Source organism: Mesitornis unicolor, unplaced genomic scaffold, assembly GCF_000695765.1.
Source record: "Mesitornis unicolor isolate BGI_N332 unplaced genomic scaffold, ASM69576v1 scaffold18774, whole genome shotgun sequence".
NCBI lineage: Eukaryota > Metazoa > Chordata > Aves > Mesitornithiformes > Mesitornithidae > Mesitornis > Mesitornis unicolor.
Genome location: NW_010178275.1, coordinates 693 through 27,516, shown reverse-complemented (window position 1 = coordinate 27,516; position 26,824 = coordinate 693). Strand labels below are relative to the sequence as shown.

General features: G+C 38.9%; 2 protein-coding genes across 2 annotated transcripts; one reads left to right on the top strand and one right to left on the bottom strand.

Moving 5' to 3' along the window:
* Nucleotides 1–204: 204 nt before the first annotated feature.
* Nucleotides 205–5,646, top strand: MNS1 (meiosis-specific nuclear structural 1; the record flags this gene model as incomplete). The annotated part of the gene is made up of 5 exons (XM_010182398.1): nucleotides 205–421; nucleotides 501–608; nucleotides 2,441–2,698; nucleotides 3,493–3,618; nucleotides 5,545–5,646. Coding segments are annotated over 5 exons (811 nt in total), but the record flags the coding sequence as incomplete, so codon positions are not given.
* A 1,486-nt stretch (nucleotides 5,647–7,132) lies between these two features.
* On the bottom strand, nucleotides 7,133–26,559 carry TEX9 (testis expressed 9; the record flags this gene model as incomplete). The annotated part of the gene is made up of 10 exons (XM_010182397.1): nucleotides 7,133–7,210; nucleotides 9,036–9,170; nucleotides 9,642–9,776; nucleotides 13,009–13,182; nucleotides 15,508–15,590; nucleotides 18,397–18,575; nucleotides 20,062–20,147; nucleotides 21,189–21,237; nucleotides 24,642–24,712; nucleotides 26,496–26,559. Coding segments are annotated over 10 exons (1,054 nt in total), but the record flags the coding sequence as incomplete, so codon positions are not given.
* Between the last annotated feature and the right edge of the window lie 265 nt (nucleotides 26,560–26,824).

Below are 26,824 nucleotides of genomic sequence, written 5' to 3'. Positions count from 1 at the left end.
TTACACGCGAGATTCCTTCTTGGGGAAAATTCATTAATAACTATTTTCAATTTAGATGCCTATTTTCTAGCTGGATGGGCAAGGAGAGTTCATTTAAATCTTAGTTTCTGGAATATATTGTTAAAGATGAGCAAGTAGTCTGCTTAATGTTGCTTTGCAGTGTGTTAAATAACCATTTGAACATTTTTTTTCCGTCTTCTACAGGGAAAAACAACTGAAGTTAGATAAAATGAGAGCAACTCAGACGTATATTGAAGAATTTAAAAAGGAACAAGCTATCTGGAAGAGAAAGAAACAGGAAGAGATCGAAGAAGAAAATAGGAAAATTGTGGAGTTTGTCAACATGCAGCGACAAAGAGAAGAAGATTGGCTGGCTAAAGTTCGAGACACTGAGGAGAAAAAAGAGAGGCTTCAAAGCATGGTATGAAAAAATTGAAATTGTAAAAGAAATTATTGTACATTCTTGTCTTTCATGTAGAAATCCTTCCTCCTTGCATTAGGTTGCCCAAAATCTGGGAAGAGAACAACAGAAGCGTGAAGAATTGGAACAAATCCGCCAAGAGCTGTATCTGGAAGAACAAGCAGAGACAGAAAGGAAGAAGATGATGGTAAGTGGTGGCAGGTCACTGAAGTAGCACCTATGTACTGGGGAGAGGGAATATTTCACTTTCCTGGGACTTCTGCAGATGCACAGATGGATGTTTTGGTACTTGTCAGGTACCGGTTTGTTCATGTCAGTTTTGTGTGCCTGTGCATAAACTGTTAAGGGAAAATGCAAGTGGAGAGGAGTATTGCAACTTTGCCTGCAAAACATTCAGTGGAGCTGGTCTGGATGAAACTTTAATAAAAATACTAGTGTATTATGCAGAAAAACGTGTAATTTATGGAGTACTTGCAGCTATCTAAACAGACCAAATATAAAAATGTAAAGAGAAAATTAAACTGGTTTGAGTTGCTGATTTAGAGGTAAAGTAATGAAGTGAATGCAGGCAGCAGTATTTTACAGTCTTCCTCTGTCCCCTCACGTCTGGTGGTGGTGTATCAGAGCAGCGCTCCTTCAGTCTTTGGACATTTTAAGCATCACAACTGCAGTGACAGAGCAACAGCCCCCGTGCAATTCCTTCTGCCTCTGAGGGTGCTCTTCAGAGGTCACGTAGCTGCCATGGCCACGAGCTGGCAGGGGTTGTTCATGGATTGGGTTGGTTGGGGGTTTTTTTCATGCTTTGGATTTGCTAAGTCTGCAGTGTTATTTGTGACTTTGGGATGTTTTTGAGGGATTCCTTGAGCCCATTTTGGTCTGTGTCAAAAGCATAAGATCTAATTCTGACGTGGGTTTAGGTGTATTAAATGAATTTGATTTGTTTTCAGTTCTGTTCTGGCACAACGTGTCTGTTTCCAGCACTATTTCCTAATGTTCTTAGACAGGCAGTTCATATATGAACTTAGTTCTTGGAGAGAAAACTCTGTCCTTTGACTTTCCTTTGCTGTCCCTGATGTATTTCTGTTCTAATTTCAACCAGGAAGACAACTGTAGGTTTTGAATACCCATATTCCCCCCATTATGTACTTATTTATCTTGTGAAGGACAGTGCTAGTAACGTTGAAGTTGAGGTTTAAGTTATGTGGGTTAATTGTCTGCTTGCTATTTGCATGTCCACAGTGTCTTACCTTGCTACGAGTAACAAACAGAATGTAACACAGGCTGAGATACATGACACTGCTATTTTCAGAGTTGTTCAGGATGGCTCGTTCACTTCATACTAGTGGAAAAAAATTAATCTCCTTTTGGTTTGTACTTAATTTTAGGAATCTAGAGACATTTGCCAAACTGGAGAGCACTGTCAGATACAGAGTGTTTCCTCCAGTTGTTTTTGCTAGAAGGTAACAGCTACAGTGAATTTATTCCAAGATAAATCGTGTAGGTTGGCTGGTGGCTTTTAGGGCTACAAAGATGATTAAGGGAGTGGAGAACCTCCCTTATGAGGAGCGGCTGAGGGAGCTGGGTCTCTTTAGTTTGGAGAAGAGGAGACTGAGGGGAGACCTCATTCATGTTTATAAATATTTCAAGGGTGAGTGTCACGAGGATGGAGCCAGGCTCTTCTCGGTGACAAACAATGATAGGACAAGGGGTAATGGACACAAACTGGAACACAGGAGGTTCCACTTCAATTTGAGAAGAAACTTCTTCTCAGTGAGGGTGACAGAGCACTGGCCCAGGCTGCCCAGAGAGGTTGTGGAGTCTCCTTCTCTGCAGACATTCAAAACCCGCCTGGACGCCTTCCTGTGTAACCTCATCTGGGTGTTCCTGCTCCGGCAGGGGGATTGGACTGGATGAGCTTTTGAGGTCCCTTCCAATCCCTAACGTGCTGTGATTCTGTGATGATCAAAACTTTCCCAAGTATGTTCAGTAATAAAGCGTTTTACTGAATTTCCTTTATAGGCAGAAGTTGAAAAGAGAAGAAGGCAACGCCTGAACTTAAAGCAATCGTATGAAGAGCAGCTTGCTTTAAAGATGCTGCTGCGACAGGCTATGCAAGAAGAGGAGGAAGCTTTCAGACAACAGATGTTGGCCAAGCTTGCAGAGGACGACCGCATCGAACAGATGAATGCTCAGAAACGGAGAATGAAACAGCTTGAACACAACAGGGCTGTGGAAAAGCTTATTGAAGACCGTCGCAAACAGTTTATTGCAGATAAAGTAAGTTTTCACTTTTGCCTTTGGTTTGAGCCAGAGTTTCAATACGAGAACACTTCTTCATGACAAGACTTGTTACTATGGAAAGGTGACAAGGGGATTGCAGAGAAATGTCTGGGGACAAGCAGGCCCTTTTGCTTGCTGACAAGAACAAAGTCTTTTTAGAGCTAACTCTTTTTGTAGATCAGGAGGTTAGAGTCCTTGGACTCCTCTAAACCCAACACGCTTCACAAATACCTCCTCAGGAGCCTTGGGATCAGCGACACAAGTGGTGTCCAGTTCAGTGTCCCTGATGTGTGAGCAGGGGAGGTCCCAGCCTTGATTTTAGATTAGATTAAGTCTCTCAGATTATCACCTGAGGAAGAAAAGCTGTAAACTGGAAACAAGTCATGGAATCCAATACTGCAGTTTTCAGAGCTGTTTATAGGGTATGAATCACATGTGTAACGTGAACTGCAATTTCTAGTCATTAGCATGAGTCTGCACACCTGTTTCCCCTTTTAAGACGACACTAAACACTTCCGCAGTGGACTGGCCCCATGTCCTGCCCTTCAGTTGTCTGAAGGTTTTTTTCTAGTTACCAAACAGTTATTGTTTAAACAGTGCTTTGTGGGGGTTTTTTTACATACACTTTTCTATCCTTTTCTAAGTCATTTCCTGTGAGCAGGAGGTACTCAGTGGAAGTTCAAAGTTTACTGCACTAAAAAAAAGATTTCTCTTTATACTCTGGGGGATATTGGTGGAAACAAATGCTCACAGGGCTGAAACCAAGAGTTACAAAAACTTGTTTCTTGTAGGAGCGTGAACTTGAAGAAAGACAGTTAGAGGAGAGGAGACAAGAAAACATCCGTGCGGTTGTTGAAGAAGAGAGGCAGAAACTCCTGAAAGAGCATGCGTCTAAGTTACTGGGTTATCTTCCTCGTGTAAGTGAATTGTATTTTAAATGCTTTAAGTCTTTGTCCTGTAGATCAGTTTTCTCTTGGACAGTTCGAGGTGAAGTTGCAGAGCTGTGTACGTTCCTGGAGTCAGTGGGGGTCCTTATGGTGTCACCTCTCCTGTGCTCACCTTTTGCTTTTTTTTCTGGTTTACTTTTTATTTTCTGTTTCGAGTTGGGTAGAAATTACAGGAAAGTGCTTTCTGTATTGAGGGGCCTTGGGCTCTTCTGCAGCACAGATGCCTTGGACAGAACTTGCTGAAAGCTTCCGCAGTGTGTGGCACATCTGGTTTTTGGGATATGGAATGGAAGTTCTAAAGCAGGGCTTTTGTAGCTAGAAAGGGGGCTGCTGTATCTTAAACCCCATTTCCACCAAATTTCCCAGTTGGGGTTTTGGGAACAACTTCTTATTCTTACAGTGCTGGCTGTTACCATGAAAACAAGGCCTCTACCAGTGCAATCAACTGCAGTGCTCACAGAAGCATCTCGGAGCACGCTCTGTTCATCCTTGTATTTATAAAAGTTAGAAAGATGAAAGCAATCACTGTAACAGGAATAAACTACAACTGATTTTGTATTACACTCAGTAATAGGAAAGATCACCTGATGGTACCCAGTTGAAAAGAGAGCTGCTTTAAGGACATAAAAATCCATTTATAGCAAAGAGGGAATTATCCAACTATTTAAAGAAATTCTTTTCTGCAGTAGTGGAAAACATTGTAAATACAGCAGAGTATAACTGTTATTCAGATACCAACGTGCTGATTGGGTGCATGAATACGTCAAATTTGGAGCGAGTTATTTTCTAATGTAATTTAATTAAAGAGTAACTCAAATGGCAATATGTTGAGATAGTTTTCTGGTTTGAGTTTACTGGTGTAGGAAGTCTTGGCTATTTCACACCAGTTCTGTGGTGTTGATGCAATTGTAGTCAGTATTGAATACAGCACTACTCATGTTCTGCTTTGCTCTTGTCTCTGCTTCAACGCTGTGTCTGAACTGTGCGGGCACACGTCACGTTACTTCACTCAAAAAGATGAAATAGAGAAGTGCTACCTAAGTCTGAAGTCTTCAATATAAATGCTGTTTGTAACTTTTTTCCCCCCTAAATGCTGCAAGGGAGGTTGTAGAGAGGTGGGTGCTGGTCTTTTCTCCCAGGTGATGGGGGATAGAACAAGGGGAAACGGCACCAAGCTGTGCCAAGGGAGGTTCAGGTTAGAGATAAGGAGGAAGTTCTTTACTGAGAGGGTCGTCAGAAGCTGGACCAGGCTGCCCAGGGAGGTGGTGGAGTCACCATCCCTGGATGTGTTTAAAGAGCGGGCAGACGAGGTACTTAAGGATATGGTTTAGGGGGTAGACAGGAGCGGTTGGACGTGATGATCTCAGAGGGCTTTTCCAACCGAGTGATTCTGTGATTCTGTGTGTGTTCTGTGGTTAATAAGCAATTTTAGCCCTGTAATTAATCTCGAATTAGATACTCGGATTTCTGTGTTCTCCTGCTTCCCTTCTACAAAACACAGTTTTGGATTAAGTTGTTCAGTATCAGTTGATGTGAAAAATGGGCCCATTTCAACACACCTAAAGGTGGGGATAGAGCCCCACCCCAGCCAGCGCCTCTTTTCAGTGAAGTTGTTAATTAGAGAAAGCAGATAAAGGTTGTCTTTTGTGCAGCACTCCTGTTGGAGTCTTTCTGGGGTTCTCATCATCATTTGTATGAAGAAACAAAAGGGGTGGTTCTAGGTTAGCCTCACGTACGCCAATTTGAAACTCCTCTGTTTGTTTTCAGGGCTCTTTGTTTTCAGGGTAACAGTGGCACCATGGCTAGAAGCCGTTACGTTCACTTCCACTGAAAATTTCAGAGATCCACTCTACTTTGTTTTACCTTCTGACGTGTGTGTGTTTCCTCTTACTGCAGGGAATACTGAAAGGCGACGACGACATTAACATGCTTGGAGAGGAATTTAGATTGGCTTATCAGAAGAGAAGAGGTAATGATGCATTATCAGAAGAGAGCTGAAATTCCCCCCATCTCATCTCGCACTTTGCCACTAGGTGTCATCTGATTTCTAGTGAAAATTTCCACCTGCTGTTCGCAGCGAGGAACTCCTTTTTAATATCGTAAGGAGTCTCCATTTTAGGGCTGCAGTTCTAAACTGATGCGCAGCTTTATTCAAGTGTTTGTTGTACTTGAATTAATCAATAAACTGTTACGGATTTCTCTGTTATTCTCAGTTAGTGATGTAGCAATGTTAAAAATGTTTTCTCCAGCAGGAACGTAAGGCAGTGTAAATTCCCATGTGTATTTCAGTATGGACCACAAGATTCTCCTAATGCATTATTGCTAGTTTTAATTCAAAGATTTACCTGCACGGGCATTATGCTATTAAAATACTCGTCTAAACGTAGTTTGTCTCATCTCGCAAGATGTGAGTGACTTGTTTCACTGTTAGTTCACAGTACTTCACGAGTAGGATCTAAGCAGAGACATTTTTCCCTTTGGGGGTCAGAATCACCATTTACACCTTTCTTTCAGTGCATGAAATACTATTTATGTGCTGTGTTCCTATTTAATTATTCTGAGAGAGGAATCCATCGCAATAGCTGAGGTTTGACAGTGGTCCATGCAAGCAGCACAGGTTTTTATTGCTCCTGGTCATTAATGTACACAAGATACACTCAGCTTATCTACACTCACACTTTCATGTAGCTCTTGATTGTATTGATATACAATGAAACCTTTAAGGATGTCGTGCTTATAGAGCACCTGGGAATATGGAGCCATCCCTCCTGACTGGATCCCAAAGCAGCAGCTGCCAGCCAGGGAAAGTGTTTTCACCTTGCCTAAACAAAGTAGCAGTTTTACACACTGCAGCTGGGTCAGATGATGGAGTCTGTCTGGATAGCAAGGGGCAAGTCCCATCCATGTTTTTGCCAGCCAGGGTGTAAGATGTAATGGCTAAAACAAGTTATGATCTTTTCTGTCAAAGAGCTGATGCCAGACCGACCAGCTTTGAGGGGAGATGTGTTACAAGAACAGAGAAGGCCAGTTTTACAACCATGTGTTTTGAAAAGGACGTGACATTTTCTTCTCAAATGGATCACTGGTTTATTTCTTTCTGCTGCAGCAAGGAATTTTCTGAGACTAAACCTTGATTTCTTTGGACTGAATAATACCTCAGATAAGGTGTAGTTTTAAATGCTAAAACAGAGCGAACTGATGACAAAGTTCACTTGCTGGAATATTCCTTGCACGGTCTGTGTTCCTCTGCTCACTACAGAACGGACAGTATGACTGAAATGTTAGTAGAAATTTGTATTCCATACAGTATTACAGCACAAGCTATCAGGCTTGTAAAGTGGTAAACAATTTAAACACAAGCCAAATCAACGAAATAAATGAACTGCAGTATACAGCTATTAACTGTTGTTATTAACATTCGTGTACAGTGCCAAAATAATGTACCGTGACTTGTACTTCAAACACAAGTTGGTTTTTTATGGAATCAATGATTTCCCCACTCAAGAGTTTTCATGAATTCCTCTTCAGTAAAAGACAGCATCTTAGCAGCTTCAATGTGCATCTGAAAGATAAATTAGGAGCAGAAGGTGAAATAGTGTGAATGGCCAAGATAAAATCCTGTATAAGTGGGACAACTGAATCCTGTTATTTGTACTGTGGTTTTGATGGATGTTAACCCCTTCAAACTGAAGCTGCTGTTCATATTTTGCTGCAAAAATTAAACTGCAGGAATAATGTGATAAATCGTACGCTAAACATTGCAACGTCAAACAGGACCAATAGCTTTTCTGAGTTCCTTATATTGCTTTAAAAATATCTCAGTTTTAATGAGGCGTGGAAGTTACTGAAAATCTGACAACTCTTGTGACCTCTGAAAAACACGTGTAAGAAAACTGGTTTACGTCCTTCCGAGATGATCAATATCCAGCTTAACTTGAAAGCTATAACAGATGAAATGCATCATTAAGATTCAGCACGCTAGCACCTCTGATATGTGTGATTCAATGTTAAATGAGAATTTTAACAAAATAATGTAACACTATTAAAAATTAACAGTTGGCATAAAACCAAGAGTAACTGAACTACACCTTGATGAGAAATGCCTGGAGTTGACCACCAGCAGCTGCGTTGTCAGGTTTCACACCATACATCTATGGTCCACTGTGGCACGTACACACCCCCACCCTCCCATACATACACCTGTACATAGGTACATGTTCAAAAATCGTACAGCACTCTGAATTTGTTGTGCAGCTTCAGAACGAACAGTGATACAAAAGGTCACGTGCAGTCCCAGGTATTTGGTAAGTGAGAAGTGTGATGGAGCCGTAAGACCTAAATGCATCAGTAGGTGGAAAATTGTGTGATCTGGGCAACAGCTCTTGGCATACTCTCCTCTCACTTTAATTTGCTTTCATGTGAACTCACAGGTACCATCAAAGCTCACTTGATGGGTCTATGCTGAAAATATATTTTGAGAAGTAGAAGGTATTTACCCACTGCGGCATCTGAGGTTTCTCTTTCCAAACACCTCTCCTTCTTGGGACATCAGTACAGCTTTATCAAATACAATAGTTAAATCCATTTTTACTATATTCTGTCTGAAGTACTGATCTACTTTTCACTACAATACCTTTCTATGAACGTTCTATCACTCACTGTTCAGCGTGAACTGTCAGCCAGTATTCTGCTACCCACCCTGTGCTCAATTTCAGCTTCAGTAGCTAAAGAAACCGGAAGGCAGTAGCCCCTGCCCTTCCTTTTACGCTTTGAGGCAGAGAAGTGGGAGGAGATATTAAATGAATGTAGAATTGAATGCAGAATCAAACTTTCAAAATCAGGCAAGCTGCGAGTGCAGTGTGGATGGGAACGCCCGTGCGGATGTTCCTACATTGTGCATGATGTTCCAGGAATTAAAAACAAATGGACATCAACTCCCTTCCTTGAGTCCAGTAAATCCACACGTAGGGTAAGTACTCTCTTTTGCTGCGGATGCAATATGCTGGGGGGGGGACACAAAAAATCTCACATGCTGAAATGGATTCTACTGACAGAGCAGCAAAGGGTGAAGCTGTTGTAGTATTACCTGAGCAGTATCTGCTCTTGAACAAACAGCTACTCTCAGTCCTAACCCTTGTCAGCAGTAATCCTTCACCATGAGCAGTGTGTGGTGGTTCCAGGTTAGGAGTGAAGTCAATCCAAGAGAAGCTCAGCCTTCGCTATAAAGCAAAACGTTACCAATGTGCGCTAAGAGAAGTGAGGCTGCTGCTCCCTTGCATTGAACCTCCCCAGGCGTGGGGCTCTAGTTTCCATGATTACCTTACTTGACAACAGACACATTTAGCTAGAAATCATTAACTAAAATAAAACAGCACTCTGGTCCTTACCTTTTGTTTCTTTAAAATATCAATTAACTGTAACTGCTTTTTAAAACCTGTAATTAGCTCTGCTTTTTGTTTCTGCAGTTTCCTGTTTTCTGTTTTTAATTCTTCAATTCTTCTGAGTTCTTGGTTAGCTACATCCTAAAAGGAGAAAGGTATTATTTATGAAAGCAGTGCTTTAACCAGTGATATTTGACACTGCATAACAAAATGCTCAACAGTAGCCACACATTCTGAAAAGAAATGTGATTAATCAAAATATTCCCACTTCAAAACTTAAAAAAAGGAAAATTTCTAAGGTAACAGCTGTGGTTTCCCTGTGTACCTACTAGGTGTGTATGTGTGCATCTCCCTTTTTTCTAAACACATCTGATTTTCACACAAATGGGGAAAACCAGAAAGACTAACTTTAATCCGTACATTTCTTTCTACTGCATAGGTTGCAGCAGTGTCATCAGAGAGAACTTAGCAAGCTCTTCGGTGACTTGCTCCAAGTTAATTTGGGCCTGTTTGTAAGGCACACAGCACATCCTATGTTGATTAAGCCTTTTGTCTCACTGTAGCACTACTGAGTGGTTGCAGGTTGGAACTTGTTTTCCTAAGCCACTGTACCTTGTTCCTTTGCTTCAATTTATTCAGCTCCGCCTTGTACCTTTCTGCTCCTTCCAGGGCCCTGTTCAAGCGAACCTCTGTTGCACTGTGACTGGCTGTGGCCTGCTTATGTACACGCTTTAGATTCTCCAATTCCTATTTAAGAAGCAAAGGTTAAAAACAAACATTACAAATAACTGTACTTTAATTAATCCCATACAGACAACTTAGTTGCAGCAAGGCCCACCCTTGAAGACTTCTTTTGGCCTGCAGATAGAATCTGTCTCAAAGACCATTGATTCCACCATTAAAACACCCTCTTCTCCTCTGAAGTCTTGAAAAAGGATCTTTCTTGTATTTGTGTTAAACTTCTTTTAGAATTATTATGGAGCTGATCATGTCAGAGCATGGGATTGACTGAAAAACCTTGTATGCTCAGCCAGAGGAGAGAAAAATGTCAGTATGTCCACTCTGGCTGATTTGTAACGGTGGCTGCTGCTCCCCACCTTTTCCCAGAGATTACCAAATGTAACTACCAATAAAAAGTTAAAGCCTGCTGAAGATGGCTGAGGGTAGTAACTATTTAATCTAGCAGAAAACAGTTCATCAGGTGTTTATGGGAACAATCAAAACACTTCCCTCTTATCTCTGATGATAGTATTTCATAGCGCTCTAAGTGGGGAAATAAGAAAAAGAGACCACGTTGAGGAGCAGAATAAAGAGATTAAAGATCAGGGACTATAGAGAAAAGAGAAAGTAGAAGAAATAAACAATTCTGGCAGAAAGAGCACATCTTGTCGTTTGTGAAATAGACTTTTTTTAAAAAGACTATTGAAGTTTTAGTAATGGGCACAGAAAGATCTCCAACCAAATCAGGGTAGGAAGAGGACTTCTTGTTGACCTTTTGCTCTCAGACTGCCTTATTTCTGCGTGCTTGTTCTATTTTCTCAATTCCATACCAGCTCTGGTGGTGGCTACTTCTAATTTCCACATAATTTCTCCTAGAATTACCTACTAATTGACAAGTGCATGCACCAAAGATGTTATGGTAAAGTTATGACCGGAACAGGTACTTCTGGGAAGCTTTGAATCTTCTCCAAAAGGGATGAAGGTAAGAGGCAAGTCAGATACATCTCACTAATCCTCCCAAATTCTATTGCTGACTATGCATTTTTCAAGAGCTCACAAACACAGATGTTGCTTCAACATATTTCTTTTGTTGCTAACCTGTCCACCTGATTGATTAAAAGAAGCTGGGTAAAAGCCTGAGGTAGGGCAGCAGAGCTCCCTGGTGCACGGGTCTGTGCATCACCAGGGAATGTCAATTCATCTGCTGGGACCTGAGCCCGGTGCTTCCACAGAAAACAAGCACGCAAACCTCTTTGCCTTGTATCAAGACAATGGAGTTGTGAATAGGGTCAGCTTGGTCTTTCCTGCTCTGTTATTTTACTCTGCATTACTATGAAAAGCTTTGGAATACAGCCTTTCAAGCATTTAATGACAAAAAAACCAGTCTGGATGCAATGCAAGTTACCTATCAGCTAATCATAACATCTAATGAAAGAATTCTAGTAATATTTTTAGGGCTTTTTGACATTTACTGTCATACATAACACCTTATCAAGGATTTTTTTGTGCAAGTCATCCAGTGAGGGTATATTGCTAAATATATTCAACTCCCAAGTTTTTCATCTTGAAAATGCCTGAAACAAGTATTTTATTTTATAAGTAGGCAAGGTTTCTGCCAATTTTTCAATACTATTCTTCACATAATGTTTCTCTAAGAGGGGGAAAAAAAACCCAACCCTACTATGCATTAAAACCACATCCCATTGCAATCTCTGGATTTTCTCCACTGATCTGGCACAGCTGAGGCACTTGAACATCAGTAGGGAGTGTGATACCAGAGGTCTGTAACCCTCCCCGCAGGCTTTCTTGCCTCCCAGTAGCAAGCATACACAGCTCTGCTATCTTTAGAAAGCTCAGCAACACCTGTCCACCCCCAAAAACATTTGAGAGCTAATGTTTGCTTAACATCAAGCCCTTCTTCAAGGCAAATTCTAAAATCCCAGCACAAAGCCTTAAAAGGAACAAGAGCACAAGTTTGGTGTTTCCCTGACCTCGATCCAACATTCTAGCTGAGCTGAACTGGCAAGTGAGAGAGAACAGAGAGGAAGGAATGTTCTCATACACAGGTGGTGCAAAGAGACAGGAGAGGTGATATCATCTGTTAGATCAACTGGATGGGGGAAAGAAAAGGAAAGAAAAAAAAAAAGGAGGAATGCTGGAAAGAAAAGTTGTGGGGAAGCATCAGAATTTGGCCGCTGCCTGAGGTGAGTGTGACATAGCCCCATGTACCGTGAGCCAATGAGTAGTACATGTACTCCTATTGAATATTTGCCCTGAATCAACAGTCAGAGTACTTATTTAAGAGAACTTAAACCCTCCAAGTATCTGCACAAGAACACCACACAAACTTAGAACATTTTAGTTTAAAACTGCCAGAACTATGTAGTGTTAGGATGAACGCATGCCTGTACAAACGCATAGCATGTTTTAATGGAAGTACAATGAGACTTTGTTAGGCTGAGTTGTGTTCTGTTTTCCCCAGATTTTTAAGTGAAACGCTATCCTGGCTACATTACCTGTACTACACGATCCTGTATGCAATACATGATTTTGAAGTCACCCTCTCTAGCTCTGAGTAATTAAAGAAAAACACATGCTGCTCTTAGATTAAGCACCAAACAAACAAAGCTGTGTGTGCAGGCCATCTGCTACAACAAGGCACATACACAATTTTGCATGTGTGGCCTAGAGCAGGAGCCAGGTTAATTCTGACTCATCCAAATCGGAGCGGCTGGTTTTCAAACAGCCCATGTTCGAGAACAAAGACACATCCTTTTCTCTGGCTGCAGGAAGAAGATATTACTGTAAGCTGCAGGTGGTTGGTTGGGGCTTTTTTTAATGTTCACCATGGTCTACAGCTTACAGTAAAACTCTTACAACCAGAAGTAATTTTTAACAATGATAATTAAAGCCAGACAAACAAAATTTCCGCATATTTTTCAAGATTCCTTTGTGAATTTGTCAGCAGTTTCTGAAAAGATTATTTTTGTCTCTTGTGGGGCTTTTACATAAGAATTTAATTTTAAAATACAGAAATACGTGATTGTAGAAGCAGAAGAAAAGCAATTAGCAAAATACATGCTTTCTTCCTTTAAAAAAGTGATTAGACCATTCAATAACACTGTTTCTGAAACTATTATCAGAGGGTGAAATGCTAATGGGACCACTGGATTCTGATCTGTCAAACTAGGGCACAGGGGGTGATCTGATGCAGTTTTTTCCCTTTCATGAGATAAATGAGACCCAATATCCGCAATACCTTTTCTAGCGCAGTGACCTCTTGTTGTAACCCTTCACGTCTTTTGTTTGCTTCTTGTGACAACATTTTGTACTTCTCAGTCTGGGAACGCTGCACGTTGATTGTTCGCTGCAGTCTGGTGTTTTCTTCTTCCACATCTTTAAGCCGAGATTTTAAATTCTGATTTTCATCATCCTGGTCGACAGGAATTAGCAAAAAAAACCCAACTACATTATTGCAAGGAAGCAGTAGGGTAATGTGATAGTAATGTTTTGCAAATAAAAGGCAGTAAAAATACACATATTGTAGATATAAAGATTTTTTTTAATTATGTTATTTTTTTAATTGTTTAGACCCTTCATGACGGATTTCACAACAATTTTATGACAGGAAACAACTCAGATGAACTAAGAAAACAAAGCACCAATTTGGTGGACAACACTTCAAAATACACTAACACTTTTCTAATTCAATTTCCTGCAGTCTTTTACTTGGAGCTGTCTTGTAGCAGTATGTAAAACATTTCATTTTTATAGTTCAAAGATATTGAGAACTATTAGAATGTTACAGAATAACATGAGTAACAGTGGCACATAGATATTTTGTGAAAACAGCTAATAGCACACATTAGGAAAAATTCTGGGAAAAAAGAGAATATAATTACTGATAAATCAACCCATTATGTTTTAGGAGATTATCTGTTTTAACTTAAAAGCAAGCTAATGATCTAGGATACATCAAGTATTCAAATTCAAGATTCTTTTAACATCAAGTGAGTCCTGTATTAGCTTCATGACCTCCTGGCAATTACATCCCATATTAAGCATAATTTCAAGGCATTTTTCTTTTATAACCTTTGAAACATAGCAAGTGAATACTAACGTTGGTTATTGCAGAGATAGGCAATACGCCCTTCATTTCTTTAAGAAAAAGAAATCAAGGCACATAGAGAAATGGAGTTTCAATGAAAACCATCTCTCCTGTCCTCTCAGTCCCTAGGAATATATGCATCTCAGCTGGGAAATGTTTGTGCTTCACCCTGTGTTTCACCTGACTGCACACACCTCAGAAACTCCCACTTCTTTATATTTAAAACAGATTTACTGCTTCCTGAAAATAATTGGTCTGTGAATTGGAAAAAAACCCAGAATCTACCTCAGGGCTTCGCCAATGTGACGTTTTTGTGACCTTCTGAATGTAGTATTTTCACACCAGAGAAACCAATACCCAAAATGATACATTTACATACAGAGGACCACAGGAGCAGGACACGAATAGGTACGAGGTTGTCTTCTGTCATCTGCTATTGGAACTGAATTCTGCAGTATTTCTGGCATCAAACGATGAAGTTCAATAGCTACTGACAAAAATGTACTTGACTGGAAAATGAAAATGTCTTTAACGTAACAACTTTCTGATCACAGCATAAAAGTACTGAAATGCAGAATTGTATTGATAAAAATGAAATGAAGTACATACGTAAAATAGCAAAATCTAATTCCTTCTAAAGATTTTTCTCCAGGTACCTAACTCAAAAAACTTATTTAATATCATCCTGCTCCTTAACTCTAAATTAAAAGCTTGAGGGAAAACACATAGGTAGTTTATCACATGTTCTCAATGTCATAATCACATTTGGGCCTGGGGAGTATGTGGAAAAAAAGCATTCTAAAGTTAAAAAGACCACAACTAAGAATAATCTAATTGTGTGAAATGAAAAGGTAGTTCAAAAACCTTGCTTGATTGCAAATGCATGAAAAAGGTGATCCTCCTGCTACACAGACACAAAGTATTCAGGGTTTTACAGTTCAAGAGACATCTCAGTATCACCTGGAAACATAGTGCAAGACAGCAAAACTCACCTGTAGAACACTCTGACACTAAAATATCCGTATAGCTTCACAACGCTTTAACTTCAGTCTGATCTGCCCAAATGTGCAATTTCAAACACAGTCCTCTGCATCAAAGGTATCTTGGGAACAGAGAAAGCCTAACTTCTGGTTTGATTACAGTATTCCATCTAAAGTGGATCACAGATCAGCTGTTTCCACACTTCTTTCCAAGGACATCCAAAACACCTGATTAAATTTATTAAGCTTTTTTATTTCTCATGTTGCCCTAAACATCCCTCTCCTCCCATCACCCAGCACCCCTTGTCTTCTTTGTGTACACTAAAATCTGTACTTGACTGGTACTGTATCCTCACCCTTCTTCTCAGGCTCTGGTAACGCTCTCCTTCCCAGCAGTGACAGCTGGAGCACTCCTTAGCACGGAGCACGCCTTCATTCCCAGTGGTTCTTGCCTGCTTCAGATTCTTTTTCATTAAGCATATTTTGCAAGATTTTAGCCCAAGATCACACTTAGTCAGAAATTACTCTACTTGAGTTTAAATTCTTAGGTGATTTTAAAAAACAGAACCTTTGTTCTTAATACTTGACAAGAAAAGGTTGAGGGAATTTTGTTGTATTTGTTAAAGAGGAACCCACTCCATTTCTACAGCTAGGAAAACTCAGCTCTTACCTTTTTCCTGCATTCACTCACTGCACTATCGAGCTCTTCCTGTGTAACACGTAACTTTGCCTTAAGAAATCTGATTTGAGCTTCTGTGAACACAGAAAGTTACATTTAATATCCACAGATACTCATAATTCATTGTAGAAAAGAAGCAAGACTGATGCAAGAGCTCACTTTGATCTTCTAGTTTTTATAAACACATTGTTTATAATTATTAAAGAGAATCAGGCAAATAAACACTCAGATTTATAAATGAATGTTGCATGTTTCTCATTCTTAGGTAAAGCTTTGCATTGATTTTTCTTTTTAATGACTGAACTTGGCATCTTTAAAATGTGCAGGGCCAATAACAAGTGGGATTTAGGAAAAAAATGAGATACAGCCTGACTTTTTCCTCCTGTGACATCCTTGCTAGCTTCTGGTGGCTATCCTGAGATGGAGACCATATTGAAGCCATCAAGTTTAATACTCTTTCATGTACTTCTATACTATCAAGTTTTTTTATTTTCTTAATAAACCATTATAGTTTGGCATTAACAATACCCTGTGGCAATGAGTTGGCTAATTTAATTATGCATTATGTGAAAGAAAAACACTTTGTATAGCTTGCCTTAAATCCAGTTTAATGTGGCATTTAGTAGTGTTTGCATTACAAAAATGCAGCTTTCCCTTTACCATTACTGTTTGGTTACAGAATCCTTCATATTGTTTTGTTTTCAGCTTGAAGATTCAAACTCAAGTTGTTTCATGCTTCCTACCGTCTCTTTCCCAGTTCCACATCCTGGTATTGAGATGGGGTGTGCAGAACTGCATCTCGTACTCAAGACAGGGTAGCAACAATCGCCTAACAGCATCATGATGACAGTACAATATTTTCTGTCACTTTCTGAAGGATTTCTAACCACTAGTTTGCCTTTTTCCCTGTGAACAAGCAATATGTTTATGCTTTTGGAGATGTCTTAATTAGTAATAACTGAACAAAGTCCAACTCAGAAGTAGGTGTAATTGGCATTGTTTATTCTATCAGCATTTCTTTGTACTCTTTAATGCTGAATATAAACCTCCATTCTATCACCTCAGTACCATGAGATTCTTCAACAACACTTCAGTGTCAGTTTTAACTGACATCATTTCACATACAAATCATTGTTTGAATTATTTTATTAATTTATAAATTAGTTTGAATTTTCACAAAAGGTGAAGGTAATTAAATTAGCTTCCTAACTGGTCAATGTTAATCACCTGATGAGGCTGACAAGGGGGAGGGATATCACTTAACAGGATGGTCTGAGGTTATAAAGAAACCAACAGTTTAGGGAGTGGTAAAGAAGAAAAGGCCACCTGAGAGACCTTACAAGAAGGAATAGGCGTCTTGAACTTCTCAGATAATCTGAAGATTAACATGAAGTGTGACAGCACGTTCAGGTACTTTGTTCATATGTGTGTGGGTATATTAGATAAAAATAAGAGCTTCATTTCGTCCTGCTGTGTGTCTGTGTGCTTCTATTGTTGGCTGTTACTGTAGAGTTGAGTTATAACCCACAAGAACAGCCCCTGAGAGAAAAAGAATGTGCAAACTACTGTGTTGGCAGAAAAATGGCTCCACTGTGATAACCTGTGATCACAATACAAATATATGGAACCTAAGTCCAGGAAGAGCAGTGCAAGAAGCTTAGGGAAAGGACAATGCTATGGAACCTTATTAGCACATTGGCCTAAAAAGTGTAGCACGGACACATAAGCCTAAAGAAACGCCTCCTAGGAAATTCCCACTAAGGGATTGTCCTGCTCTCCTACACTTTCTTATGAAAACCGTCACAGTTCTGTGAGTTTGGCACTGCTAGCATGCTCTGCAGTAACTTACTTAGCATATTAAGGAGGCATTCAGTGTTCTAAATAGTTAATATCACATTTAAAAAGCAACAATCCATTCACAGTGTTTTAGTTTCATCATTAATGTCACAGAAACAATTTCCACTACTCAAATAGGTGCCCTTGGTCCGTGAGACCTGATTACTACACACCACTAGTAACTCTTCTTGAGTCATCTTGGATTTATTTTGTGTAAGCTTCCAATGCAGTCCAAAGCAATTTCTTTTTAGCTCAGGAACAACAGCTATAAAAAAGATATCTTGGGATCTGTTTTGGGAGAATTGCTAACAGAAGACTTGCACAGAATTACATGAGGTTAGAAATCAAGCTATTTTGTGTTGGCATGCTTGTTGACATCAAACTTTTAGATTAAAAGAAGAGGTTTTGGGCATTTTGTACTACAGCAGTAGTGACTTCATGCTTGTTTTGGCATCATAAGAAAAAGACAGATGTGCATCACGCCTTTACCTTCACTGGCAAATGCTGCAATCCCCTTTCCTATCCCATTTCTAGGACAAAGGCAAACACCCCACTTGGAGTGGGAAAGTATCTGGAGGATTGTCATTCAAGCACTGTAGCCAAAACATTACTTCACTTAAGCCCTTTACTGAGATCCCAAGCATTGATCTGAGGAAGGGCTTTTTCCTTTAAATGCAGAATCTGTGCAAAGGACTGAAGCTCATCATTTTGGAAACAAGCAGCTTAGCATCATGTATTTCTGTTTCCCCAGTGAAATGAATCAAATGTTATCCACATATTCAACATATGTAACCATCCAAATATCTTCCTACAAAGGTGGATAATCAAGATAAAACCTCACTTTTTCCCATGATTAATCATATGTGACCTGATCTTCCTCTAGGACTACATAAAGAAGAGAAACTTCTCTTTTTCATTTAACTTAAGGGCTTTAGAAATTTCCCTGTAGTTCCTACAGAAATTCTTCCTTTTTCCCACAGCAGAACCCATTCCTAGCAGTCAGGAAGTGAGAAAAACAGTACTCAACCATGGGAGGAATCCTACCTGCTCCAATTTCACTTCCAGCACTTGGAATAATGTCATCATCTGGACAATCTGGTAAGCCTCCTTTCTGTAGTTTTTCTTCAATTTTGCTTATTGTTTTTTCTAAAGAAAAATCTATGCAATCTTCCAGTACTGCAACATCATCAGCGCTTCGTACTTTCAGGTTTCTTATTTTTGAACTAAAAGAAAAGCAAGCCCTACATCTTAAATTTGTAATACAAAAAAAATTTACAAAAATACAGCTATTTGCTGTTTTTAAGGATACAGTTATTTACCAAATGCAACCTCATTGCTTGCATTTGTATGAAAGATGCATTGATGGTAATTTATTTATGTAGGATACCTTTACTGTATTCCACATAATTAAAGGATTTTATGTATTATAACATAGGAGTCAGAGAAACAGTACTGTTTTCTACTGAGAAGATTTTGGCATGGTCTTCTCATAGAACAGCTTTATAACTAATCAGAAAAAAAGAAAGAAACAGGGGAATGTTCTCCTGGCTTGGCTTTAGCTACTCTCCTCTGCCTTATTTCCTGCTAATTTCCTTCTCCCCACATGTTACCTTCTAGCAGCCTGTTCTCTCTAGCTGTACTCCTACCTTACGACCACAATTTCTGTATCACTATGCCTGGCCTAGGAAATGTCACTGATCCTTGAAGTTGCACACCAAAGTTTTCATAAAATAAAACCACGTATCTGCTACATAGGGTATCTCCTCAGCTTTCTTTTATAAAATATGACACTAGTTCCCACAGGACCTGAAGCTCCTAAATTCATCATCCCAATGCAGCCTCCAAACTCCTTCTAGCTGCTAACTTTCTCCCACAACTTTGGGTTCACCCTGCAGGTCCTGTATCTGCACAACTGCACTTCTAAATCTCATCATGTGGTGCCAGCATGACAGTCTCCCCTGAACTGCCCAAGGGAGGTCCAAAGGCTCCACAGGTGACTCCGAAGTCCTGAAAGAGAACCTCAGCCTGTGTCAATTCTATGCTCTGCCACCTTGCAGACAATTTTCATCCTATTTTGGTATTTGTCCGTATCTTGTGGCGGTTTTAATTTGGTGTCAGGATTTTTATATGTTTCTCTATGCTTTTCTTTTGTCAAAATCTCCATTTCTTGCTTTTACAACCTTGAATTTGCTATCTACAGAGCTGAAACTTTTCAGCTTGAAACCCCTGAAAGCTGTGGTACTACTACTGACTCTTGTCTTGTGAGCCCGAGATTCACAAAAACAGGTGAGACCCTCGTGGGCCTCATGATTCCCATCACAAGTCTGATCACAAATCAGTCTGCACCACCTAAGCATGCTCTGTCAGGCTGCCTCAGGTGATGCATTGCCCACGTGTATGCTCATTAGGCATCCTTTCCCTGCAGGAGTTAACAGAGTTTAACTGTGAGCCTTGAGGAGCACTTGAGCAAGAAGCAACATTTTCATTGTTATAATATTAATCACATAGGTTCACTAGTAAGTAAGTTTTGGAGCCCTGTGCAAGTAAACAGAGATCGCTTACACCGTGCAACTGACTGAGGAGGACCAAAAGTTTGATAATTTATACAGGTATATAGAAATCTAGAAGCATATATGAACAAAAATAACCTGATAGACAAAAATAGCAACTAAATATTTTTACAAACAGAAAAAGATGTGTAAAACATACCTTGAAGTTGTCCTTTTTCCCTTACTTCCAGAGTACGGTCTGTCCTGAGCCGTGGGCGCAGAAGCACATTTCTTCTTGTTTGCTAGCTACAAATTTTTATCAGAAAGTAGTGATTATTTTTTTTTTAGATAAGAATTACTTTTTTCTAGTGTTTTTTGTTGGGTTTTTTTGGTGGTTTTCACATATTCAGACTTAAGGATACTTTTCAAAATATGCTTTTCCAACAGCATAATTTTTCAGTTTCATTTGCGCTCACCTTTGTTTCGCAACTCTTATGTCTGTATATCCAAATCACAATACATCCAATAGTTATTTGCTTGTGGAAGTTTTTGCACACATACTCAAAATAAATTCATGCATAAGCAAGGCTCTCAGCTAAGATCAAGATATTAACTGTTGGACTGTCAACAAAGTGCATTTCTTGGAAAAATGCTTCTCATACCTTCAAAACCATGCTATTTAAAACCATTATTTCAATCTTATAAATTCCCTGTAGAAGGAATATATAACAGTATTTTTGTTACTTTTGGCCAATTAAATGTTCTTCAAAAATTAGGTATTTTTCCGCTATATTCTGATAAATAACCAGAGGCAGGATTTTGGAAGTTTTAGCTCGCCTCCTAGAAGATTAACTGTAACTGTAACTAGGGACTAGTGAATTTATTCCTAATCTTAATCTCATTTTTCCATTTTCTTTCCCTTTCTCTAGTCAGTTATTTCGATTACTTGTTTATTATTACATCTAGAAGACAGCAGCAGTGCCTTTAATACTATACTGGTAGGGGAAGGAGTGGGAGAAAGGAATAATTATGTTCTAATACTTTGCACTTGGGAGTTCTTAGTTTGATGTTCAAAACCACTGAACACTTCTGTCAATGCTTCACAGAAGAGGAAACTCAGATCATAAAACTTAAATGTGGTGTAAGTCCACTTAACCACCAGTGGCACTGAGGAACTCTGGTAATGCTGTCCCTGTGGCACTGCTTTGAACATCACTTCCTTTTGGCTTCCCACTCACTTCGGCTTTCCTTTTGGTGTCCCAACTGTAGCACAGCCTCAAAACCAGAAGTAATATGTGGAAATCATACTAGAAGATAAATTAACTAGGGCAGTTTTGATTTTGATACCTTGACATATGAGCGTACAAGAGATAAAACTTCAGGACAGAGTGGATCTCTGCAGAAAAAAAATAAATAAAAAAATTCACTGAACATGTATAACAAAATAAACAGTTTACAAAATAATAAAATCAACCCTTCCATCAGAATCAGGAGAATAGCATTCTGTATGTCTAAAATAAGCAATATACCTAGGGTGGGAACATTTCCACTCCACCCTACTTGCTATCTAAATCACCTGGTGAGTCACGGGTATCTAATACAACAGTTTACTTATGTACCAGAATGTTAATCTCTTCTCCTGCAATTCGGGCAATAGCTGCAACTCCTGGTTTATTAGACCAATGATTCCTTGTATCAGGGAGTACTCAGCCAGTATGCAGAGTGTTATCAACTTCAGCAACAGAGACTGACAAAACATTACCAAAGATCACCAACAGCTCTGTACATACTATGCCTACCTGATGTAAGATCCCTGAGTTAATACAAAGAAAACGAAGAAATAAATCAGTATCCTCCACATCCTACGGAATGCAATTGTATGCTCAGATTGACTGTTGTCAAGTCAATAGTCTGGGACTACCAGGTGGATATGAGGTAGGAGCAATTTATAAATTAAGCAACACAGAATTTTCTCTGAAATACATATTACAAATATTGTAGCCATTTTACAGATGAAAAAGACAGGAATAAAAAAGCAGCTCTATTATCTGCTTATTCAGCTCAAGACCATGCTTCTTAGTAACCGAACTTCAGGTTAAATGATTATTTTAAAAATCTGCTGGAAACAAGCAGAACATTTTGGCATGCTATGGACTATTCAGGTCAAGTTTCTTGTCATATAGAGAACTTTTTTGCTTTCAGGATGAGTTCTGTGAATCTGCATTATTGCACTGAAAGGCTACTTTTTCAATTTTATAAATTTTTACTTCAATTAAAATGCTGGCTTATAAAAGAATTTGAATAAAATTTAAATTTTAGGCACATCAACTCATCTCAATTTTTTCTGCCCAGCTGATTTGAGCAAATGTTTAGAACTTGCCTCTTAAAATTTCAGACATCCATTCATCAACAAGAATTATCTGTACAAAGCTCCAGATTTTATTAATCCAAAAAAAAAAAAACCCCAAACCAAAAAACCTGGAGAAATCATCTGTGTGTGGCTGGCAACAGACCTCAAGAATAGGATGATTAGTTTTTGTCTATTTACCCTATTTTCCCCATGCCTCCTTCCTATTGGCTAGCGTTAGAAGCACGCAGAAGGTAAGGATTTGCTGCCACAGAAATAGCAGTTATACGTTATTCTGAAAAATACAAAACACAACACTCTATACTCGAGTAAACAATGTTCTTTCTATCCATACACTAATTTGTTCTTACGATATCTGTCGTCTCAGGGCTGCCTTGTTAAAAACAAACAGCAAAACAAACAAAAAAACCCACCCTCACTGCTCATTAAATTCCTCGAACTTGTTTAGCCTTAATGCTTTCTCTTCTTTTCCCTATACATGACAACCCATTTTTAAAACCTCATAATACCATTCTATAGTTGTTCGGTAAGTGAAATTAATGGGTAAATCCTGAAAAAGTATACAAATAAGTAGCTAGAGGATTGTGGCAACACTGAAACAGAAGCTAATGTTTAACGTTTCCATCTCTGCATGTAAACACGAGACGCATGTGCATGAGCAAACCCTTTGTGTGTGCTAATCCTATTGAAAGCCTATAGCATGCCTGCCCATGCGCGTACAGTTCCCATCGCCATAAGCCTGGCAATGCTCTGAAGAGTGAAAGTGTAAACAAAAGCTGATTTCAATGTGGTGTCACTGGAGCTCCTTTGTCTCTATGTAACTCAAGCTTCTCTCAAAAAATTGTGCTATAAAAACTCCACAACAACTGATTTTAAAATATATACTGACTTGGAGAGTGACTTAAATATGTTGGTTTTTTTTTTACTTTGCTTATTCATTTTTTTCTCTTAACCTGTCTTACTTTTCCCTGATGCTACCTCTTTCTTTGCTTCAATTTCTCCCCCTCTTTACAGTTGCTTTAGTGTTCATTCTTCTTAAAGGAATCAATGGAACTGGAACTCAAGTGCTTCCTTTAGATTTATGGCCTATCTGCTTGCACATTTAAAAAAAAACCACAAATTTTAATTAAATATTAAATACTTGGAACTAATCTAATTGAATGGCCTCAATGTTCACTCATGAATAACCAGTGTGCCTAATTCCTCGCACACATTTCTCTCCTTTTTTCACTACAGCATGGGATTTCAATTCTTCTCTCACATAACTGTTTACCAGAACAGGTATTTCAACATAAATCTAACTAAAGCAAGATACAGAATTTGTTTGCAAAGCATGATTATACTGATAACATGTAGATTTTATTCCCCCCCCATCACCTCTACAACTGACAGATATGGCTTTAAAATAGCTCAGGAATCATTTTAACTGTAGTAGCAAACTTTTACTGGTATAGCCAGGCTTCTATCACAGCCTCGCTGTCACACCTTCTTGTGTTCTGAAGAATCCTTTTACCCTCATAAAAAAAACCCTCACTTCTTGTTTTTGCTTTTAATCTGCACAAAAGTAATTATTTGACTTTCATCTATACTATTTCAAAACTGTTCCCCAACTGCTGCTTAACATTTGATGCACTTGTAATCAGGCCCTGTATCTTTGTTATTCAGATTAGGGGCACTGTAAATTTAGGAACCTATCAGAGTACATCTTTGATAAACTATTTATTAGTCTATCCTAAACTCGCCCATTTCCTGTACTATCAATATATAAACCCTTGAACAATGAAGTAAATAATAATGCCCTTGAACAACTAAGTAAATACGGCTACGTATCCACTCTAGAGCTAAGGGGTTTGAACGTACATGCCAGAGCCCACCGTTGGACGTATTTTCACATAGGCCAAAGGTATGTCGGCCTCACAAGTGTAATGATGTACAAGTTCCAGAGGGTGGCAGCTGAATGTCTCTCTGTCTAAGTGTTTTGTGTTTGGTTTTGGTTTGGTTTGGTTTTGTTTTGGTTTGTTTTTTTTTTAATCAAGCACTTCCTCTCCTAGGAACATTTAGGCTAAGCTAAGTGTTAACCAGTGCCTATTTCTTTGCTTTGTCAGCTGAACTGGTTAAAACTTTCTACTGTTGAGTGTCTACTGCTTTGTACTGCAAAGAAACCTGTTACCTTACCTTGCTTTTTTACAGATGTCAGCAGTGCTTAGCATCCTTGATAGAACATTTTAGCAAGATTAAGACTTCCTTGGAATAACAAGGAACAACCCTTACTTATTATCGTTTAAAATAACAGGAAAAAAATTAGATGCCACCAATCCAGTATGCTGCAAAGACAGATAAAACAAGAGGCTGACTAGGGTGCAAGTCAGTGTGTGCAGGATCAGTGTGAAAGATTTCCCATGAATTATATGCAGCAGTTGTAAAGCACGTACCTCTGACTGTTGTCTTCACGTGACTTAGTCTGTACTGAAACTGGTCTTGAGAGTCTCTCCTGTTGGCTTTTCTTTATTGAAAAAAAAAAAAAAGAAGTCAATTTTGAGGGGAATATAATCCATTAGAGATGAACTACCTATTTGTAAACCACAGATCACAACTACTGTAGTATACAATGGAAAAGAATGGAAACTATAGTCTGTTGTGGAAAAGAACTTCTCAAACACAGGAAAAGACAGCTAAAAATTTAACTGTCATTGCAATCCCCCAACATTTATTTCTGTTCCACAACATGTAATTGCCTTTTGCCCATAAAACTTCTGCCCAGCTTAACATGACCTTCCCTCGTTTTTCTCTGAAATACAGGAGTAGCAAATGCACAGCAAGTAGAACAAATTTTCTATTTTCCATACTGTGCAATAAGCCTTAAAAATAAATCTTTATTCATGCAATACAACCAGTACTTTAGAGAACAATTCAGTCTGAATATTCATAGTTTCGATGTCGCTAAGTTAGTCAGAAAGCACAATGCAGAACAAGATGCAGTTGTCTTGTTTGGTGTTTTGGTTTTTTGGGTTTTTTTTGAGCTTAGACTGGTTTTCTTATGTTGTTAAATGTGTATCTGTGGAATCTGGCAGTGCCATGTGGTGTATTAAGTGTCCTAAGAATATCTGATCTTCTGCTGTATTTAGAAAAGGAAAAAAAAAGTGGTTTTGTTGTTGCTGTTTTTTAAAGGAAAGAGTCTAGCTGCTATTTTGGATGCTTCATCTGCTTCTGTTCAAATGCCAAGCAGTTAGCCTCAGCTTATCACAGCTCAAAAGAGTATGTTTTCACAGGACATTCAACAGTAGGAAAACTGCATACAAGTATAGCTTTCCAGAAGACTAAATCACAGAATCGCTCGGTTGGAAAAGACCTCTGAGATCATCATGTCCAACCGTTCCTGTCTACCCCCTAAACCATATCCCTAAGTACCTCGTCTACCCGCTCCTTAAATACATCCAGGGATGGTGACTCCACCACCTCCCTGGGCACCCTGTTCCAGCTTCTGACGACCCTCTCAGTAAAGAACTTCCTCCTTCTCTCTAACCTGAACCTCCCTTGGCACAGCTTGCTTTTATTTATTTGAGTGCACTTACAACGATTACATCTAATATGCAGAACACCTTCTCCAAACTGGTTTGGGTATGAACCATATCTCCCCCTTTGTCTTTTTAAAATTTGTTCAATTTCCATGTAAAAACTTGACTGTATCTGGTACACAGCCACACCAATGTTAAAATATAATACTGACAATAAACGGGAATTTTTTCTGTTTTAAGAAATTTTCCTTCTTACTAACAATGCCCCTGCTTAATGCAGGGGGGTTGGACTAGATGATCTTTAAAGGTCCCTTTCAACCCAATACATTCTATGATTCTATATTTTTCTATTTATGTTGCTTATTCTTTGTACTTCTTTGAGCTTGAACAATGTAGATCCTATTTCCTAATGTTATTGCATTAGTATCTGCTTTTCAAATACTTTTTTTTTTAATATTTCCAACAAACTCACCTACAGACGCTCAAAAGTCATAGACAATAGGTCACAGACAATTTATTCCTGTGGTTTTATTTAAATATCTGAACAAATTCTCTACACATCTATGTGAACATCTATCTACCCGATGATGTATTTTTGATGTGTTTTTAGCAGAAGTTTACAATTTTGAAAAAAAAGAAATTAAAGCTTTGATTGCATTTGAAACCAAAATACGTTTTGTTGTCCTGGACTAAATAATTTCTTTTGAAACTTGACCCTGCGTGCATGTGAATCAAGGCTAAATAATGTAACAGTCTGCATAACCTACTCACCATTACTGCTTCAGCCTGACGTACCAGTTTTTCTGTTTTTGCTTCTAATTCTGCATTCAGTCGCCTGAAAGAGTAAGAATGCTTGTCACTAAGTTTTTGAAAGATTTAAAAGAAATAAATATAAGCATGACAGCACCTCTGCTGAATTAAGTGAAACTTTTAAAACTCCTACAAAGGAACACACAGATATACTTCAGGGTATTAACAAAGTTATGTTTCAACAATTTCTCAGGCTTGTGTCAAATCAATAGTAATAAAAGACCTATACCTATTAAACAGTAAGTACACACCTATTAATTCTGAGAGGTAAGGGATATCCTTGGTTTTGG